Raw genomic sequence first — 16,841 nt, forward strand, 5'->3', positions numbered from 1 at the left:
TACGATAAAAGAGTTGATGAAAATGCAAATGTAATTTTACTATTGTTTATTTTCTGCTTTGAATTTGATCGATGACCTTTGCTATCATAATCATCACCATCATTTTTTAAACTTTGCTTTTGTAAGGATATAAATATCAATTTTTGAAAAAAAATTTGTAACCCTACTTGTATCTGTAGAATTGACTTCCTATTATCTACCGCACATCTACCGTACATTTACATGTATTAGTCGGCAAAACTTGATCAGATAATTTCAACAAGAATGTACTAGTATCCATCTTAATATAAATCAGGAAAGGCGATAGTCATACCCTTGATCCTCTGTACAGTACACGATATTAGCTTTGCAATAAAATTGAAATAAATTTTCAGTTTCGAGATTTTACAATGGTCAGTGAAAGTAGATCAGTGGCCGTGTTTCCGTATAGAAGATAGTAGCCATGGTTGCCTCCGACATTTTTTGGCCTGTGATTCTCTGGATTTGAATGGATTTAAACACAGAGTCAGCTTTCACAATGGCTACACTGTAGTATAAATCTTAAATCCGAGATAAATATAAATATATCTTAATTGGAGAAATGGAAAATCCATTTTAATTCTTTCAATGAAATTAGACTTTTATAGAGACATTTATCGTGAGATAAATAAATAAACAAACAAACGAGGATCAAATATTTGGTTAATTTAATCATCTTGGGTATGCGAAACAAAGGACGGCTAATACCGTTATAATTGTTAACACTTATATAGACAAAACTCCCACCAAATACGGGGGAAAATAAAAACAAATTGCAGCAGAGTAATCATAAAATACCCAAATGCTACAATAATTTCAACTGTCATAAACTTAAAATGCACATTCATGTTGTCTTGAGGTTGAAAATTCAAACTCACTAGGCACAAGTTTCCCTTGCAGCTAAAACAATCCTTTCAGCGCGTTTTGCCACCGCAGGGTCAAGGGGAGGTAATTTCATAAGACCAATAGGTCTCCCGGTACTGCGCACACCGTTACCCATCGGCACTTCTTGTCTCCCATGATTTCGCCTTGATACAGGTCTAGTGTGGGAGACCCCATAGGGATAAGGATTTGATTGAGAAGACTGCAGGGATGACGGGGCTGGTTGGAATCCGCCATTTTGAGCGGCTTGAAGGGGGTTTGTGTCTATCGATATAACTTTCTTTGAGGTCTTGTTTGGAATTAGAGGTTTTTCGGACGTAGGTCGCGCGGTTTTGTTTTGAGACTGAAGCATGCGAGCCTCAGTTCTTTGGCGGACTAGAAACACATTTTCAGAGGTTGGTCGTCTGGGCTTTGCGTGTCGAAATTGCTGCTGACGATGACGAAGACGAGTTGATCCCGACGTAGTGGAGAACTCATCTCTTCCTTCGTCACTTGAGTAGGTTTGAGAAGTTGATATATCATGTACAGTTTTCTGTCTTTGTAATGTATGAGGTATCACTTCATTAGTATGGGAAGCATCACAGAATCCCTTGATTCTAGATCGGGGTCTCTGTACGCCCGATGTTCTCGTGTGAGCATATTTTTCATAGTTAGTCTCGTCTATTAGGTCTGCCCGTGGAGATGTGGGTGGGGCCTGAATGTTGTAGGGGGTCTCTTGGAGAACATTACTTCGATGAATGTCCCCTCGATTTCCGAGTCGAGATTGTGGCCGCGTTGATCGACAACGTCTTTGGACACTAGTATCGACTTCGTTATTTTCGTCAGTAGAATCTCCCTGAATATCCGTATGTCGTCGGACATAACTCGATTTTGGACGGTTAATTCTTGTGTTCGGTCTTTCCTCCATTTCGATATCCTCTTCGTCAGAACTATAGGTATATTTTTCTGTTCGTTCCGTATCGTTATAAAATCCCATAGAAGTTTTCGATCTTGCACCTCTCTGTTTATGGAGGGCAAGTCGGGCAACTAATCTTTGTTCGGTTTCTTTCACAGAGTTGTCACTCGAACAATCTGAATCGTCTGAGTCCTCACTGTGTAAATCACAATCGTGAAACCTCAAATTAAGGTCCTCCTGGTCTTTCAAAAGTCTCAGAATCTGGTCAGCTTTAGACTGGCAATACGTATCGTTGATTCGAGACAAAAATTCGTCGACTTTAGAATTCTTCTGTTTTGGAGGTTCTATGGAATCGTTGTCTTCACTTCCGCTCAATAACGTGTGAGTTGAATCTGCCATTTTTCACATGACTTTGCTCTGGAAGAAAGAGAGCTTTTTTAAAATTACGTCATTCTATGCTAGTATATTGTGGACAAAACAATGAAGAAGAGACAATGAAAACGTCTTTCCCTCGACCCATTTCGCTTTTCCAAAATAACATTGCTACTTAATTTACCGCTGCTACCGCATGTGTTCATTAGAAAAGAAAGAACTCATTCAAACAAAGTAATTAAGTCACGGATCTTTAAGTGATTTAAATTCCATACACCCTGCGTTATATGGTATTGTCTTTTGCCAAAGATTTGGATACATTAGTACGCAGAATAAAAAGTTAAAATCCCTTTGTTGGATTTTCTTTTCGGAATTATACTTGCTATTTTAACCCATTCAAAGGTTTTCAAATGCGGATAATTCTCGTCCCTAATTATTTTCTTTTCGTCAGTTTACAGCTTAGAGCAAGTTATCACACTGATATTTAATAAATACATTCTCCTCTTGTGGTCTTTTAAGTAAGTAAAACGTTCTTCGCCTTTTAACAACAACGACAACTATAGAAGAATTAGACATACCTGGCAAAAACTTTAGTCCAAGTGCACATTGTTATTGAATACTCAATTTTCTGTTTTTTGTTATCATTATTACGAAAATCCTGTTCAACTTGAAAAGAGGTAATCTTCCTATAGTTTTAACCAAATGTACGGGCCTCTTCGTTTATGCGAAATTAGATCAAGAATAAACAAGGCTTTGTGAAAGAAATGTGTTGTCATGGGTGGTAAATCCATCGCCGATTATCGATCGCGGATCGACCGAGCTTATTGGAACTTCAAACTTTATCAAGACAAGGGGCCGTATTATTCACTGCTTTTTAAATCGTTGGCTTTGTTTACAATTTATTTGTTAGCCATTAGCAAAATGATCGATACGATTATGACAGTAAATCAAGCTTTTTTGCATACTTTGATGGGAATATTTCTTACTTAAGTTTCAGAACGACAATTAATGTTGTTTTTTAATGCTTATCTCTTCCAATTTTTATAAGGAAGTAAAAATGTGTACCTTGGGCAATTTAATTAGATACTGTCTCGGCTCGTTTTGTTGTTAAAACTGATAATCAACGAAATATCGTTCCAACCGAAAATTACATTTCTTAAAGGTAACTGAAAATGGAAAAATATTTAACCCATTGCGTTGAAGAAAAATCCGTGGTATGAATGAATTCAAAATACCAAATGTCCCGGCTCATTCTTTTAGTGCTTCGAACTTCGCAGATTTACATCTTCGTTTAGATTATTTGCGGCTCTTGTTTCAAGCTTGTTAGGTCGAGCACTGCATTATTCTGCAGAATCAAGACAAAAACATTTGCAACAGAATCACTATGACAAAGCAAAAAATTGCCACAGATCGATAGGTTAGAAATAATTCTTGTTTTATAATATTATTAGCAGCAAAATTAACAGCCGTTGACGTAACGAAATCGCAATTACCCTTAAAATTTTGTGGGAATGTACGTAAACTACCTTATGTCAGAGATTCAGAATAAATTTTAATTATATTTATTCAAAGGTAATTTAGATAATATCTTCCTACTTTTTAATGTATACCATGTAGCTAGTCTTCAAGAGAGAGAGAGAGAGAGAGAGAGAGAGAGAGAGAGAGAGAGAGAGAGAGAGAGAGAGAGAGAGAGAGAGTTAAAATAACACTTAAATTTCTTTGCTAGTTTTGCTATCTTTTTCAAGCTACTCATTTTTGATAAATGTTTTATCTCTTTCCAAACACCAGCTGCTCATTGCTGTGTAAACTAGCCGACACAAAGGGCGCTCTATTGTTCAGAAACCCTGTCCAAGTTTCCTAGCGAGGGGGGCTTAGTAACAGGTACCCCAATATTTGCATAATGGATTTTCTGTTGAAACAGAATCAACGTCAGTAGAATTGTAAATTGATATTAAAAATCGCACATGTAATATGAATAGATAAAAACGTTGTAACAATTTGAAAGAGGTGGAGCCTCGTTCCCGTGTTTCCACGTAAAACGGAGTGATTTCAAATTAGCAGGAAGAAGGTAAACAGACCAAAGGTTGGTGACCAGAATGATTAGAATCTTGTATTTCAATGCAACTTCGAGCCTATTTTGGATGTAATTGACCTTATCCTACTAAACTAAATATAAATACAAGATCTGCTTATAATTTGAAAATGACTTACATGAAATAAAGAAAAGTTTCCGAACAACCAATAAACCACCGTTATTAAAAGAGTTTTTACATCCGTTTATTCCTAGATGGTGAATATCAATGAAATTCTGGGAAAGTGAAACAGACCTTCGGGCGTGGGATCCTAGATCACACGACACAGATTCTTCATCCCGCCCTTAGAATCAACAATATCATTGACATAAGGAAAGAAATATCCGGAAATTAAGAATTGATGAGAGACAGAAATAGCAAAACACCAACAACCTGCAAACGTAGAAAGAGAGAGAAAAATAGACGATGATTTACCGTTTACCGATGGAATAATTATCCTGTAGGGTTCAGAGTTATTTCCCATGCAAAAAGTACCCTAAACCATGCAAAGACACGATTAGACGAACGTTTCAAACACTACTTCCAAACAGTAACTGAAGTGTATGCTGTTGAACAAATACCATACTTGGCAGAGAATCGATTGATTTTTATGTATTTTTGTGTAAGTCAAGCGAGCACATATGCGTTTGAAATCCTGATAGCATCAGAGGTAGTATTTTTAGACTTAAATGCCCGAAGGGGAGATCTTTTTACCGAGTATCATTTGAAACATCTCAACAATGGCCTTTATTAATTAATCTCCAATTAATTCATCGGGCGACCAAAACAAAACCCGCGAAGTTGAGTTATTTGAGTGCAAGAACATGAAACAATAAGAGACGCGGTCCTTTCATGTGGACTATGGAACGGAGAGGAGCGATTGTCTATCAAAATATTACGCGGGGAGTCCAACACATGGGGAATAGTTATAACATTCTGAATTCTCTAAAGAAAAAGAAATTTGATAGAGCAAACTCGATAAAATTGTTGTTAAAAAATTAAAATAACTCGTTTTTCGGTCAAATAACATCCTCATATTTATCACGCTTATGAATTTTTAAAAACAAAACTAATGATAAACGTTACGGTTTAAAGTTAAAACACTAATTTAGGTTTCGCCGAAACTACTTAACTGGTTTGAAAATATTCAAACATTACAGTAGTTTTATCATTATTGAAGTATTTTTCATATTTGAAACCTAAAATGTTTCCATTTTATGGTTATACAACAATAAAATCAATATATGTTAAAGAAATTTATGCCAAGTATGCAATAAATATATTTTACAACCCCAATGAGCTTCTCGAAATTTATTTTTGGTCAACTACAGTAAGGTGCAATTAAGCAGATATCCTTCACAGTTCATTTAAATTTGTATTGCTTCTAACTTTCATCATATAAGATTGAACTATACAGTATAAAAATCACTTTTTTCTCCCCCTTAACTTTGCTCTATGTGTGCGGTGCGAATATGTAAAATGGTTGATCTAAGGTAAGAAAAAGCTTATACAACATTTTTTTTATCATTTCAACCAGACAATTTAAAGTAGCTGGGTTTACGAGGCTTTTTCATTATGTACCGAGTATAATTTGCGTAAAATATACAACCCCATCATGACATTTAAACACCTTGTATCCACACTAAATTTATATCTGACAACTTCAAAGTAAAATCGATGTGTTTTAAATCTTTCTGTTACTCTTCAGAGCAAAGTATCCATATGAATTTCATTTCTAAAAAGAACCAATTTTTCTTTGATGTGCGTATTGACTCTTAGAATTCTATTAGTATTTTCCAACTTCAGTAATATAGAAACGCCCCTTTTATCAGAATTGAATGCGAATCCCTAAAACGATACAAATTCTCAATGCCCAGCAGTATTGTGAATTATGCAACGGCATAATAAAAGCGATTCATAAGAACTCAATATAATTGATTTGTAAGTCAATACTAGGTGAATATCGCATAGTTCCTTGGTCTAAAATTTACCATTGCTCCTTGGAGTGTAAAATACATATTTGCACATTTACCGGGAAATCGGTCAGTTACACCACTGGGACTGGTCCGGGTTCTTCAATCTAAACATCCATGGTGCCATGTTGACCAAGGCTAATTTAGCGAAGTATTTAACTTTAATATAACGATTGCTTGCGAACATATTCACTTAAACGCTAGGCGTCAATATTATTGCAAGGGGGCTTCAACTACGAATGCCTCAGATTTTCTACATTTAATTTTTCATAAAAACATTTCCGGATAAGTTTGAATTGAAAGACAGATACTGATGAAGTGTCTTTAGCTAACACCTTAAAAAACACTTGTTTGATAAATCTTTAGCATTTAAACTTTTTGAGAAAGATACTTATTGATTTTCGTTTTGGATTTCTTTAAAAGTTGACCTTTCTCTCTATCTGGTCCACATTTCTGAACCCATTATCCCCTTTCAGTAAAGAGAAAATTAAATTGACTGAAATTTATTGACAATGAATGGTATCATGTGTCTTTAAACAAACATGGGAGATGTCAAGTGAATTGAATTGACCCTTCCTTGGACGGACGGTCACTTGTTTGGGCAAATTTCCAGTGGACCTAATCATGGCCATTCCATAAACAGAGAGCTCCGTGAAACAGATAGATCTATTCTTTGTTATCTTGTATATATAGATACATAAATTCCCCTGGTTTTTAAAAATCTTTGTGCATACAAATTTAAGAACCGATTTCATTTACAATAAATATTTTTGCGAGTGATCTTAACTTTAAAAAAAAAATTAAATTGACCAATAATCCATTTCCCGTATTATTTTCTCACTAGATTTATTTTATAATTTCTAACAACCACTTACATGTTAGAGTGCGTGTAAACTCGGGTGATATAAATATGGAAGACTGAAGGCAAGGGTTTAGGGGCAAAAGATAATGAAATCAATGGCAAAGAAGCCATCGACCCTTCTGGACAGTTGCCAGTGTACAACACACATTGATATTTTGTTTAAATATTGGACACTCCTCCCGCTAAACTGTCTTAAAAATTGAATAATTTTAGATTCATGTGTTGAAAATATTATTCCTTACACAAAAATTATTCGCAACAATGTTTTCGCCTTTTGTTGTTTAAAAAAACCTTCTTGACTCCATTTTTATTTTATTCTTTAAGTGCATCTTTTTGGGGTTAACAGGAATATGTAAATTCTCGCTTGTAAATATGTAAACAGGAGTATGTAAAATATTGATAGGAATATTTCTTAAAATGTTGTTTTGAATACATTGGAGAAAGTTTATGTAATAAATTTCTAAAATAACATTAACAAAATACAGTATTAATGTTCCCCTTTTCCATCCAGCAAAAACTATTTTAAAAGCTTTTAAAAAATAAAACAAAAACCAACAATTATCAAGTCAAAAGTTAGCTTAACATCTAACAATTTTTTTTGAAATTCATGCATTATTCTAAAAAAAACAAAAAAAAACAATAAACAATAACAATACGTTAGTGGCTATTCTACAGCACCCTCAGGCGAGTCTAAAACACTTCAGAAAAAAAAAATGGAACATAAAAAAAATCCTACCATTTGGTTGTTGTCTACAATCACTGCTTGATGTCGCCATGTTAGATTCTAAATCTGTTTCTTTCTGTGTTCTGTTTATGGCCAAGCTCTGACTTTCATCTACAAGTTGTGTGTGTTCTGTTGACTCAAGGTAACCCGGATCGCGGTATTTCGCGGCGATTGGTTCACAGAAATATAAACCCCCTCGTAAAGCAAACAAGCATTTAGCGTAAACGAGGCCCCTGTTATGATATTTTATATTGCCAATACCCGGGATCAACATTTTGCAAATGCCAGGTATTACGAGCCGAGAGCGATTAGCATTTATTAAAATTGACTGTCAAATTGGATGTTCAGTCATGTTGTAAAGTATTAAAATGTTTTAAATTGAAGCATTGAAACCAAGTCGAATAGGATAGCAATTTATGTGAGGTAATATTTCAGAAATTGACACTTATCGGACGGAGTTTGTACACATGTATATATATATATATATATATATATATATATATGTATAACACATTAAATATTTTTGAACGAAGAATCCTGTTTTGTTAAATGATCTAATCTTCAATTTCATTCATCTGGTTTTTATCTGAAAGTATAAAATGTTTTTAATTTTCTGGCCAAGGGTTACAAAAAACTTTTGCTTGAGATATTTAAAGTGAGACCTAAAAGAATAACAACTGAGTGCGGAAATACAATACAACCACCCCCCCCCCCCAAAAAAAAAACCCAAACAAAAAACAAAAAAAACCAAACACACAAACAAATCAACAAAGCACGAGTGGTTTCCATTTCTTAAGTTATGATTTTCGCTGTTTAAAACATTACCGAATGAATAAAAAAAACACGCGGCAAACAAAAACAGTTGATTACGAAAATGGTTTTTGGTTTTGGATATCAACCAATTTGAGCATTTAAGGAAGCTAACTATAGATGGTCAACCAATTAATCGTCAGATCTACCTTAAATCTTTAGATATATTTTTTCAGCAATAAACTTTTGTTAAGGAAAAAAATAAACATATTTTAGCTCTAGAATTCGAATATTTTTCTGTATCTTTATGCAGAGTTCTCTCAAGGTGATTGATACACTATATATTAATTGCCATGGCAATCCATTTCTCTTAATGTTTTAATTCTTTGGGCGATATCAACATAACCTTACAAAATATTCAAGTGTATAATGTACCTCTTCTCTCTCTCTCTCTCTCTCTCTCTCTCTCTCTCTCTCTCTCTCTCTCTCTCTCTCTCTGGAAAAAGAAAGACAACACTGCAAATGTTAACTATAGTATTTTGTTAGGAAAGACAACTTCATTCCATAAAGTGTTTGATTAATGAAAGCAAATAATCAAACGCTTTGAATTCATGTCTTTTACTGGATTATCGATAACTCTTTTTCAGGTGTTTGACTTATTAGAATATTAAAAGTATTTTCGTACAAATGTTAGCTGAGAAGTGTTCAATTCAAAAGATTTTATGACTGAGCTCTAATATTTACTTCTCACAATATCACTACCTGGGATTCAATTATTTAACTTACCCCTAAAACTAAATGCGCGGATTCATTATTTTTTCCAAGTTCAGGTGATTACAAACTTTAACATAAACCTCCCCTTCCCAAAAAGGGAAAAACAATTCAATTCAATTTAGCATAACGGATTAAAATACAGAAATTTGTAAAATGTTATTCATTTTCGCTTTTTTGGGTTTTTGTTTTTGTTTTTGTATTATTTTTGGATGGAGGAGGTATTTAAGACGAAAGAAACTTCAATGACTTTTCCAACTGCATACAATTATCACACAATCACCAATCATTCAGATACCTTTATTTGGTGAGACGTACTTTTCATAGTGGGTTGGTCCAAATGCCCATACATGTATCTCTAAAATTTACATTTCTGATTAAAAAATTTTTGAGACAAACACCGAGGGGGTGAATGCACTGGGATTATCGCAAATTTGGTGGACAAGTACATAGTCGTGTCGAAACTTATTATTATATTATGTTTTGCTATAAGCTATTTAAACTACATATGTATGTACTATACATGTAGATCAATTCAAACAAGTACAAAAAAATTGAATGATAAATTGGGAACAAGGAACTTGCCTTTCAGAATAATATATATTTTATATAAAATAAAAAAAGATTATCCCAACATTTGCTTCATGACATTTGAAACATATCTTTGAGTAATTAAAAATAATGTTACTAACGATTAAGTCCTTTGGCTTTTCTATTACTTTTGTAACGCATTCTCAAAAATAGTTATACCTTAGAAACATAGGCACTGTTTCTGTAATAAAACTTAAACTTAAATACTATAGTGTATTAATAGCATACGACTAACACAAAGTATATATAGATCAAACTCCGATTACATTGTAATCGCATTGTTGTAAATTGCAACGGAAAACTTGAGCAGCGGACAAATATCAGTACCTTTACTGGAGAGAATATACCTTTCTCTTGTACAAAAATATAATTGTTAATCATACACATGTACATGTATGACGTGCTTGTTTTCCCTTACAGCTGAGCATAAGATTGCTCACCGACCGATGAGATAAGTCATTTCACACCTGTTAGTAAAAGATCGGGTTCGGTATACTAATAATAGTGAAATAATTTTCTAGTTTCATTTTTGATTGATTCAGGAAACATATGGAAAAGAAGCTTGCAGAATACAGAGCCAAGAAAGCAAGGGAAGATGCTTCTCCTCATAATCCTTGGTTCAGATTAAACCCATTTAAAACCAATGATAGCGACTCCTCTCATTTTAAGGTGAATATTGTTCTCAGCAATGCCATTCTTTCAACTGTCCAGTGGTAAATACTATGAATGTATAATCAGATAATGTAATAATGCATATGAAATATTATACATACATGACTTATAATAAATCTTGACGGTCTTAGTGTGTCAGATAATCCCTTCATTATAAATCTCGAAATTTGAAGCAGTTCAAGCTGACAATAGCAATTTACCTTATGTATTTATTAGATGTCTAATTATGTAGTTCTGGGGCTTTAAATTAAGAACTACGCATATTTATTTGTATTAATATACTTCTTTGATAAATACCAGCATATATTACAATGTAATCAAACAATAGGATTTTCTAACAATAAATATTCAGCGTTTGTATATTTTGAACCTTTTTAGTTTTTACACATGTTAGTAAATGATGTTCTAATGTTCTGTACATCTTTTGTAATATCAAAGGAAAGTGGAATTGGAGCTACCAATAAACTTGAAAATGAAGCTTCAGAGCAAATGCAGACTAATTCCTCTGTGTCCTGCAAGGAACCCTGGAACTGGACCCAGTTGACTCTTACAATACTGATGTGGGTTTTTGCATGGCTCTTTTGCATAGAGCACCAGTTTGGAGCAGTTTTCTTTGTGGTCACAATGATATTCTTTATTTACTATAATACAAGGACAGGTAGAAAGGAGAAGAATAGACTGAGTGCATATTCTGTGTTTAATCCTAACTGTGAGAGAATTGATGGAACATTTACATCCGAGCAGTTTGAAAAAGAATTGCTACATGGAGCCAACTCGGTTCGAAGCTGATTCTAGACAGGAGTTCACCCCCAGGAAAACTCAAGTTTATTAATTAACATAGTTAACATAATAAAATTCTCGAAAATAGGCCTCAGACCCCCTAGAAGACATAACTATCCCTTGGACCCTCCTTTAAAAAATTTCAGGATCCGTGCATGAACTTTATATAGATTGTTTTGTGGAAAAATAGGCTACTTTACATTTCATATAACCTAAAGATCTGGTTAATTTTTACACGTACATGTACATTTGCATTTAAATTACCTGTAAAGATCTGTTAAACCATACATAGGAATCTGATATACAATATAGTTTTAAAATTGTGGGAGAAGTGGATGCTGTGCATTAAAATATAAACTAAAGATCTGGAATTCTTTTTAATTGTTTTTATTGATTATTATACATGTATATAAATCTTTACAAAGTATATTATTAAAATATTATTAAAAAGATCATTGATTTTTTTTATGACATTAAGGTTTATAATGCCTTTATATTCACTAGCATAAAGATGGGTTTGTACATTTTACACCTGTTAAACTAATGGATGAAAATAAACAGCAACCTGTATAATAAAAATGTCTCTTGCTTAATTTTACTTTTCATGTATACAGCCAAAGTTATACATTCCCTAAAAATGATCTCCAATCTAGTTATCCAGAAGTATTTTCACATGCAAAAGTAACTAAAAGAGATATCATAATACTATTCTATTACTCTTTTGAAGCATTATACATGGCATATTTGTATAAATTAAAAAGCTAAACATTTGTAAAGCACTGTTGCAACAAACTTTTCTCTATATTCCATAAATAACCCATCATTACCCTGAGTTCACCCTGATATATCTGGAGTATATCATTTTGCTTCTCAAGATCTGAAAATCAATAGATCTCAAGCTATACCACGCATGACTTCCTTGAAATAACCCCCATACATATAATGGCTTCTCTGTTTAACCATGAAGTTATACCATGACAACCCAATATTAACCACCCAAGTTAATTGAAGTTATACCAAGAATACCCTGTATCCCCCCCCCCCCCATTTTACTATGACTACCCTGTAATACCCCCCTTACCATTACACCATAATTACCCTGTAATAACTCCAATTTATACCATAATTATCCTGTATTATTCTAAAAGTTTTACCATAACAACCCTTAATTCACTTTCACAGTTATACCACGGCCACCCTGTAAAAACCATACAAGTTATACCGTGACTACCCTGTAAATTGGCTGTATTAGTCCCAAAGTTTTACCATGACTTCCCTGAAATTTCCCCTTAACTGTTCCACTAATGCCTTGAATAACCGCCAAGTTATACCATGACTACCCTGTAATTACCCCCAATGATAATATTATCGCTTTGCAACTTCTCATTTTACCTTGGCATCTTCGCTCTTTATCATCGCATCTTCGCTTTTTTGCTCCGTTGCTTTTACAACTTCGCACGATCGCTTTCGCACTCTTGTACAGTCTTTACCCTAAAAGGCGAAAGTGTCGCATCAGAAACCATACTATTAATGAACGACAATTGGCATGCGAAAAGAGATATGGTAGACTATCCCAATAGTTTTATTATTGTGATGTGATTGTTGCTTGAACAACAATTTGGCCCTATCGTTGTACATTGAATATAGTTATATCCTGGTTGAATGTTCTACCAGTTAAGCCGTCTGTAAGATAGCTGAAAAAGGTGGGAAAAAAACCGTTTTGAAAAAAAAAATAATTGCGATAGCAAAGAGTTTACATATTTATCACATTTTGCACAGAACAGAAGTATCAGATATTGGGTCTGCAGTATATTCTAGTAGTTAACTTTTTACGCCATACGGGGTTAAAAAACTTATGTTTTAAATTTACCACATTACATTTACTAATCAAGAACTGGTACTCTTGATAGCTGTGTCTCTTACTTGCAACTCATTATCTGATACAAATATTTTGGTCAAGCGTTCGAAATATTAAAATCAAGACAATTAGAAAACTTTGCGCTAAGATCGTGACCATACCTCCTGAAGAATGACGTTTACTCGGAATGAACAAAGAACCCTGTGATGGTAATGAAAACCATATATTGTGTGTTATAGTCCTTTGGCTATTATAATTTGAAGTACTGACGGGAGTGGATTTTATCGATTATTATTTATTTTAAAATCAATGATATGTAATTTTGCATGCATGGCAAGTAAATTCATATTAATAAGTATTTGAATTACGCAATTTTTTATAATATGAATTGTCCTACAGTAAATTCGTGAAAATCCAAAATCAATCATGTTGTGTAATATTCAAAGAATTAGTCCATCAAACTGCGTATCAGTAATCGAAATAGTAATGAGAAGTTGTATGGATCCAAGCAAAATTGAACTCTAGTCTCGTTCAACCAGACTCTCAGCTGTATCCGTAAATCTCCGACAAGCAAGAGAGACTCTCTGCTTGTCGGAGATTTACGGAGACATGCAGCAGAGCGTCTGGTTGAACGAGACTATATTGAAATCTAACGTAGGAATACATAAAATGTATGACTTCAAAAAAGACCTAAATTGTTCGTACCATTTAAAATCTGACTATTTACAAGACATCTATAAATTAGTTTCCTTGAAAAACAATGCTTAAGAACTCATTACATCGAATTTCTTGATAAGAACTTAATGTTGTCAGCGGTGTTGATTTGTGCTTAGGTCCAAACACTGTTTTACTTTCGGTTTGCCTGAGTAACTGCATAGGAGAGTTGATTAAAATCCCCAAAAGTGTTATTTCCTAATTTCAAAGAGAAGGTCAATGGCCTATATAGCTACGTTTTGAGTTAATGACCTTTGAATACACCCCCCCCCCCAAAAAAAAGTTACACTATGATTGAGGTTTTTTGAATAGTGAAAGCATTAAAAATATCTATACTCTGCAATATTGAAATACAGTTTATGAAGCAACAATTAAATAAAATATTCCAGTTCATTTCCTGTTTCAGTTTCCTATACCTACCAATTTTTGTTTTTAGGAATAAAAAACTGAATGATGTTAACAAAAAAACATTTAAAGGAATAAATTGCTTATATTGACAATATTCTTCTGGCATATTATATAAAAGTTCAATGATAAAATTTTGTGAAATGGTGTTTTCTTTTATCGTTTTTAGCATTTTTCAATGCCTTTGTATTGCGTGCTATACAAATATCTTCCAGAATAAATTAGATGAAAGCAATAAAATGCAGAATTATATTATTATTAAATTATACCAACATAAACGTTAACCTTTTTCTTATAGTGGTGCAAAAATAGGTTAGTGGAAAACGAAACATTTAGTCCAAATTTCTTCTGTTTTGCTATAAGAGCCTAGTCCCATAGAATAGTACAAACGTTGAATGTTATGTCAATAATTATCCATTTGGAAGCAAAAGCTTCTCTTCCTATTACCCTTTTGCTTTAAATTGTAAAGCAACCTAATCAAAATTACGAGCGAAAATCACATAAAACAAAGAGCGAGGTAAAAGGGTAAATTGTACTGATTAGTTTGGTCATAAAAAAGGGGGGAGAGGCCGAAATTCTCTATTTATTCCGAATACTATGTAAAGCAATATCTTCACGTGGTAATTTGCTAATTCAATTACATTTATGTTTCAGTATTCTTTATTCAGTGTTTTTCTTATTTAGTTAACTTTTATAGATTATTTAGGAAATGAAAGATTGTTTATTTGGTCATGACAAAAGCGCAAAAGTCAATCTTTTACTTTTATTATTATATCTATGTGTGAGTGAAATAACTGTCATATAAATATCTGTCTGGCTCCATGAGCAACGTGAATAATTCATTTTTAATTAACTTTGTAAAATTGTCACTGTCACTGCATATTAAGCATACGGTGACAATGATACCGACACACTAAAAATAGAGTTTAAATGAAGAATATAGAGAACAAAAGTGCAAATATACCTTATTGAAATCAGTTATTCATATTGATCTATAAGCAAGACAGATAGTTACCGTATATAACAGTATATTGCACTTAGAAAATTGCAATCATTATGAATATCAAATATCAAATAGTTCTAGTTGTTTGCGGGGATTTTACTTTAATTCTAGTCAAATGTTAAGTGGTGTTCAGTTTGACTGGTTCTAACATAGGTTGGAAATGTATTATGAAAATGGTTTATTTTTGTTAAAGGGGCATGGTTACGATTTTGGTCCAATTTTTTCCCCTAATGTTCTCGTTTACAATGCTTTAATGTAATCCTAATGATCAGCTAAAATTTGACTTCATGTTAGTCGTAGAGTTATAAGCAAGACATGTAGCTTCAAAAATTCTTTAGTCAAAATTGCCTATTTGACTTATATAATTCTTATCCATTATGATATCTATCACAGTGAAGTAATTTTCTGCTGATTTGAGTAAATATTTCAAGGCGTAGTGAGGCACCTTAACATTGTTTGAAATGTAGTATAATCTGTTTTCTACATACATTGATTGGAAATTTGAAGATGCCTCATTGTGCTGAAAAATATACAAATCTGTTAAAAATCCCACTGTTAATGATTTTCATATTTTTAGCAATGGAAAATATGTTAGAAATACAGTAAAATTAAGAAGCTGAAGTTTGTACATTATAAAAGACAAAACTGCATATTGGTTCAATCTTTATTTTTTTATTGTATGAGTATAGCGTGTACATTTTTCCAAAAAATATTTTTGTACATTTAAATATAAGTGTTGTGTTCATTTTTGTTTGCGTTGTCTGTCAGGCAGTATAAAACCTGTTATATATTTGATTGTTTGTATCATTGGCTCAAAAATAAAACTTTAAAAAAATAAACAATACTGTTTTCATTGGTAATTGTACCCACTACCAACAACTCGACTGAAAAATCAATATGAAAAAAGAAACACTTTAGCACTAACAGTACAGCTTAAAATGATTTACATGAATCAGTCTGCAGAGTATGGCAAAAGAGTAATGTATGCCCATTATTCTTCTTTACAGCGGACTAGAAAATCAATGCATCAGAAATGCGAATATTTACATTGGAGTTGTTTTTTTAAAGCGTGAATATTAGTATTTATTTTAAACAAAACATTAATCGGTTTTATTAAAGTATACTTTTTTATTCGTTCAAGTTATGGCCCCATTACCAACAGTGGTAGCAACGAGAGATAATTGATGTTTACAGAATGACATATTCAATTCAAACTATTATATGGAATTGTTTTTTTTTTTTTTTGTTTTTTCGCTTTGCGCATGAGCAAAATGACTATAAAGCAGCGACGTATGCATGAATATGGGAGTGGGGTGTTTAAATATTCAATGAGTACCTGCTAGCAAGAATTCCTCTCTGGAAACATTTCTCTATCATGACATTTATTTTGGTCATCTACAATACAAGTTCGCTGTTGATTATTTACAATCAGCTGTAAAGAGCAAAAGAAAAAAAAGAAGTTTAGCAGACGAAAATTCCACTTGCTGCATGACAAATAA

General features: G+C 33.1%; 2 protein-coding genes across 6 annotated transcripts; one reads left to right on the forward strand and one right to left on the reverse strand.

Moving 5' to 3' along the window:
* Positions 1-669: 669 nt before the first annotated feature.
* LOC128177860 (uncharacterized) lies at positions 670-7,968 on the reverse strand. Of its 5 annotated transcripts, none has more exons than XM_052844753.1 (2): positions 7,811-7,968; positions 670-2,212 (listed from the first exon to the last, which is right to left on the reverse strand). In XM_052844753.1, the coding sequence occupies exon 2, from the start codon at positions 2,192-2,194 to the stop codon at positions 896-898; it is 1,299 nt and encodes a 432-aa protein (XP_052700713.1). In that variant the 5' UTR covers positions 2,195-2,212; positions 7,811-7,968; the 3' UTR covers positions 670-895. The 5 variants fall into 5 exon arrangements, with proteins under 5 accessions (XP_052700713.1, XP_052700717.1, XP_052700714.1 ...); XM_052844757.1 differs by lacking the exon at positions 7,811-7,968 and adding an exon at positions 4,682-5,450; XM_052844754.1 differs by lacking the exon at positions 7,811-7,968 and adding an exon at positions 4,675-5,449.
* Positions 7,969-10,420: 2,452 nt separating this feature from the next.
* LOC128177249 (SAYSvFN domain-containing protein 1-like) lies at positions 10,421-11,817 on the forward strand. The gene is made up of 2 exons (XM_052843886.1): positions 10,421-10,579; positions 11,021-11,817. Exons 1-2 carry the CDS (start codon positions 10,460-10,462, stop codon positions 11,369-11,371), a joined length of 471 nt encoding a protein of 156 aa, XP_052699846.1. The 5' UTR covers positions 10,421-10,459; the 3' UTR covers positions 11,372-11,817.
* The last annotated feature ends 5,024 nt before the right edge of the window (positions 11,818-16,841 follow it).

This window comes from Crassostrea angulata, chromosome 3 (assembly GCF_025612915.1).
Source record: "Crassostrea angulata isolate pt1a10 chromosome 3, ASM2561291v2, whole genome shotgun sequence".
Taxonomy (NCBI): Eukaryota; Metazoa; Mollusca; class Bivalvia; order Ostreida; family Ostreidae; genus Magallana; species Magallana angulata.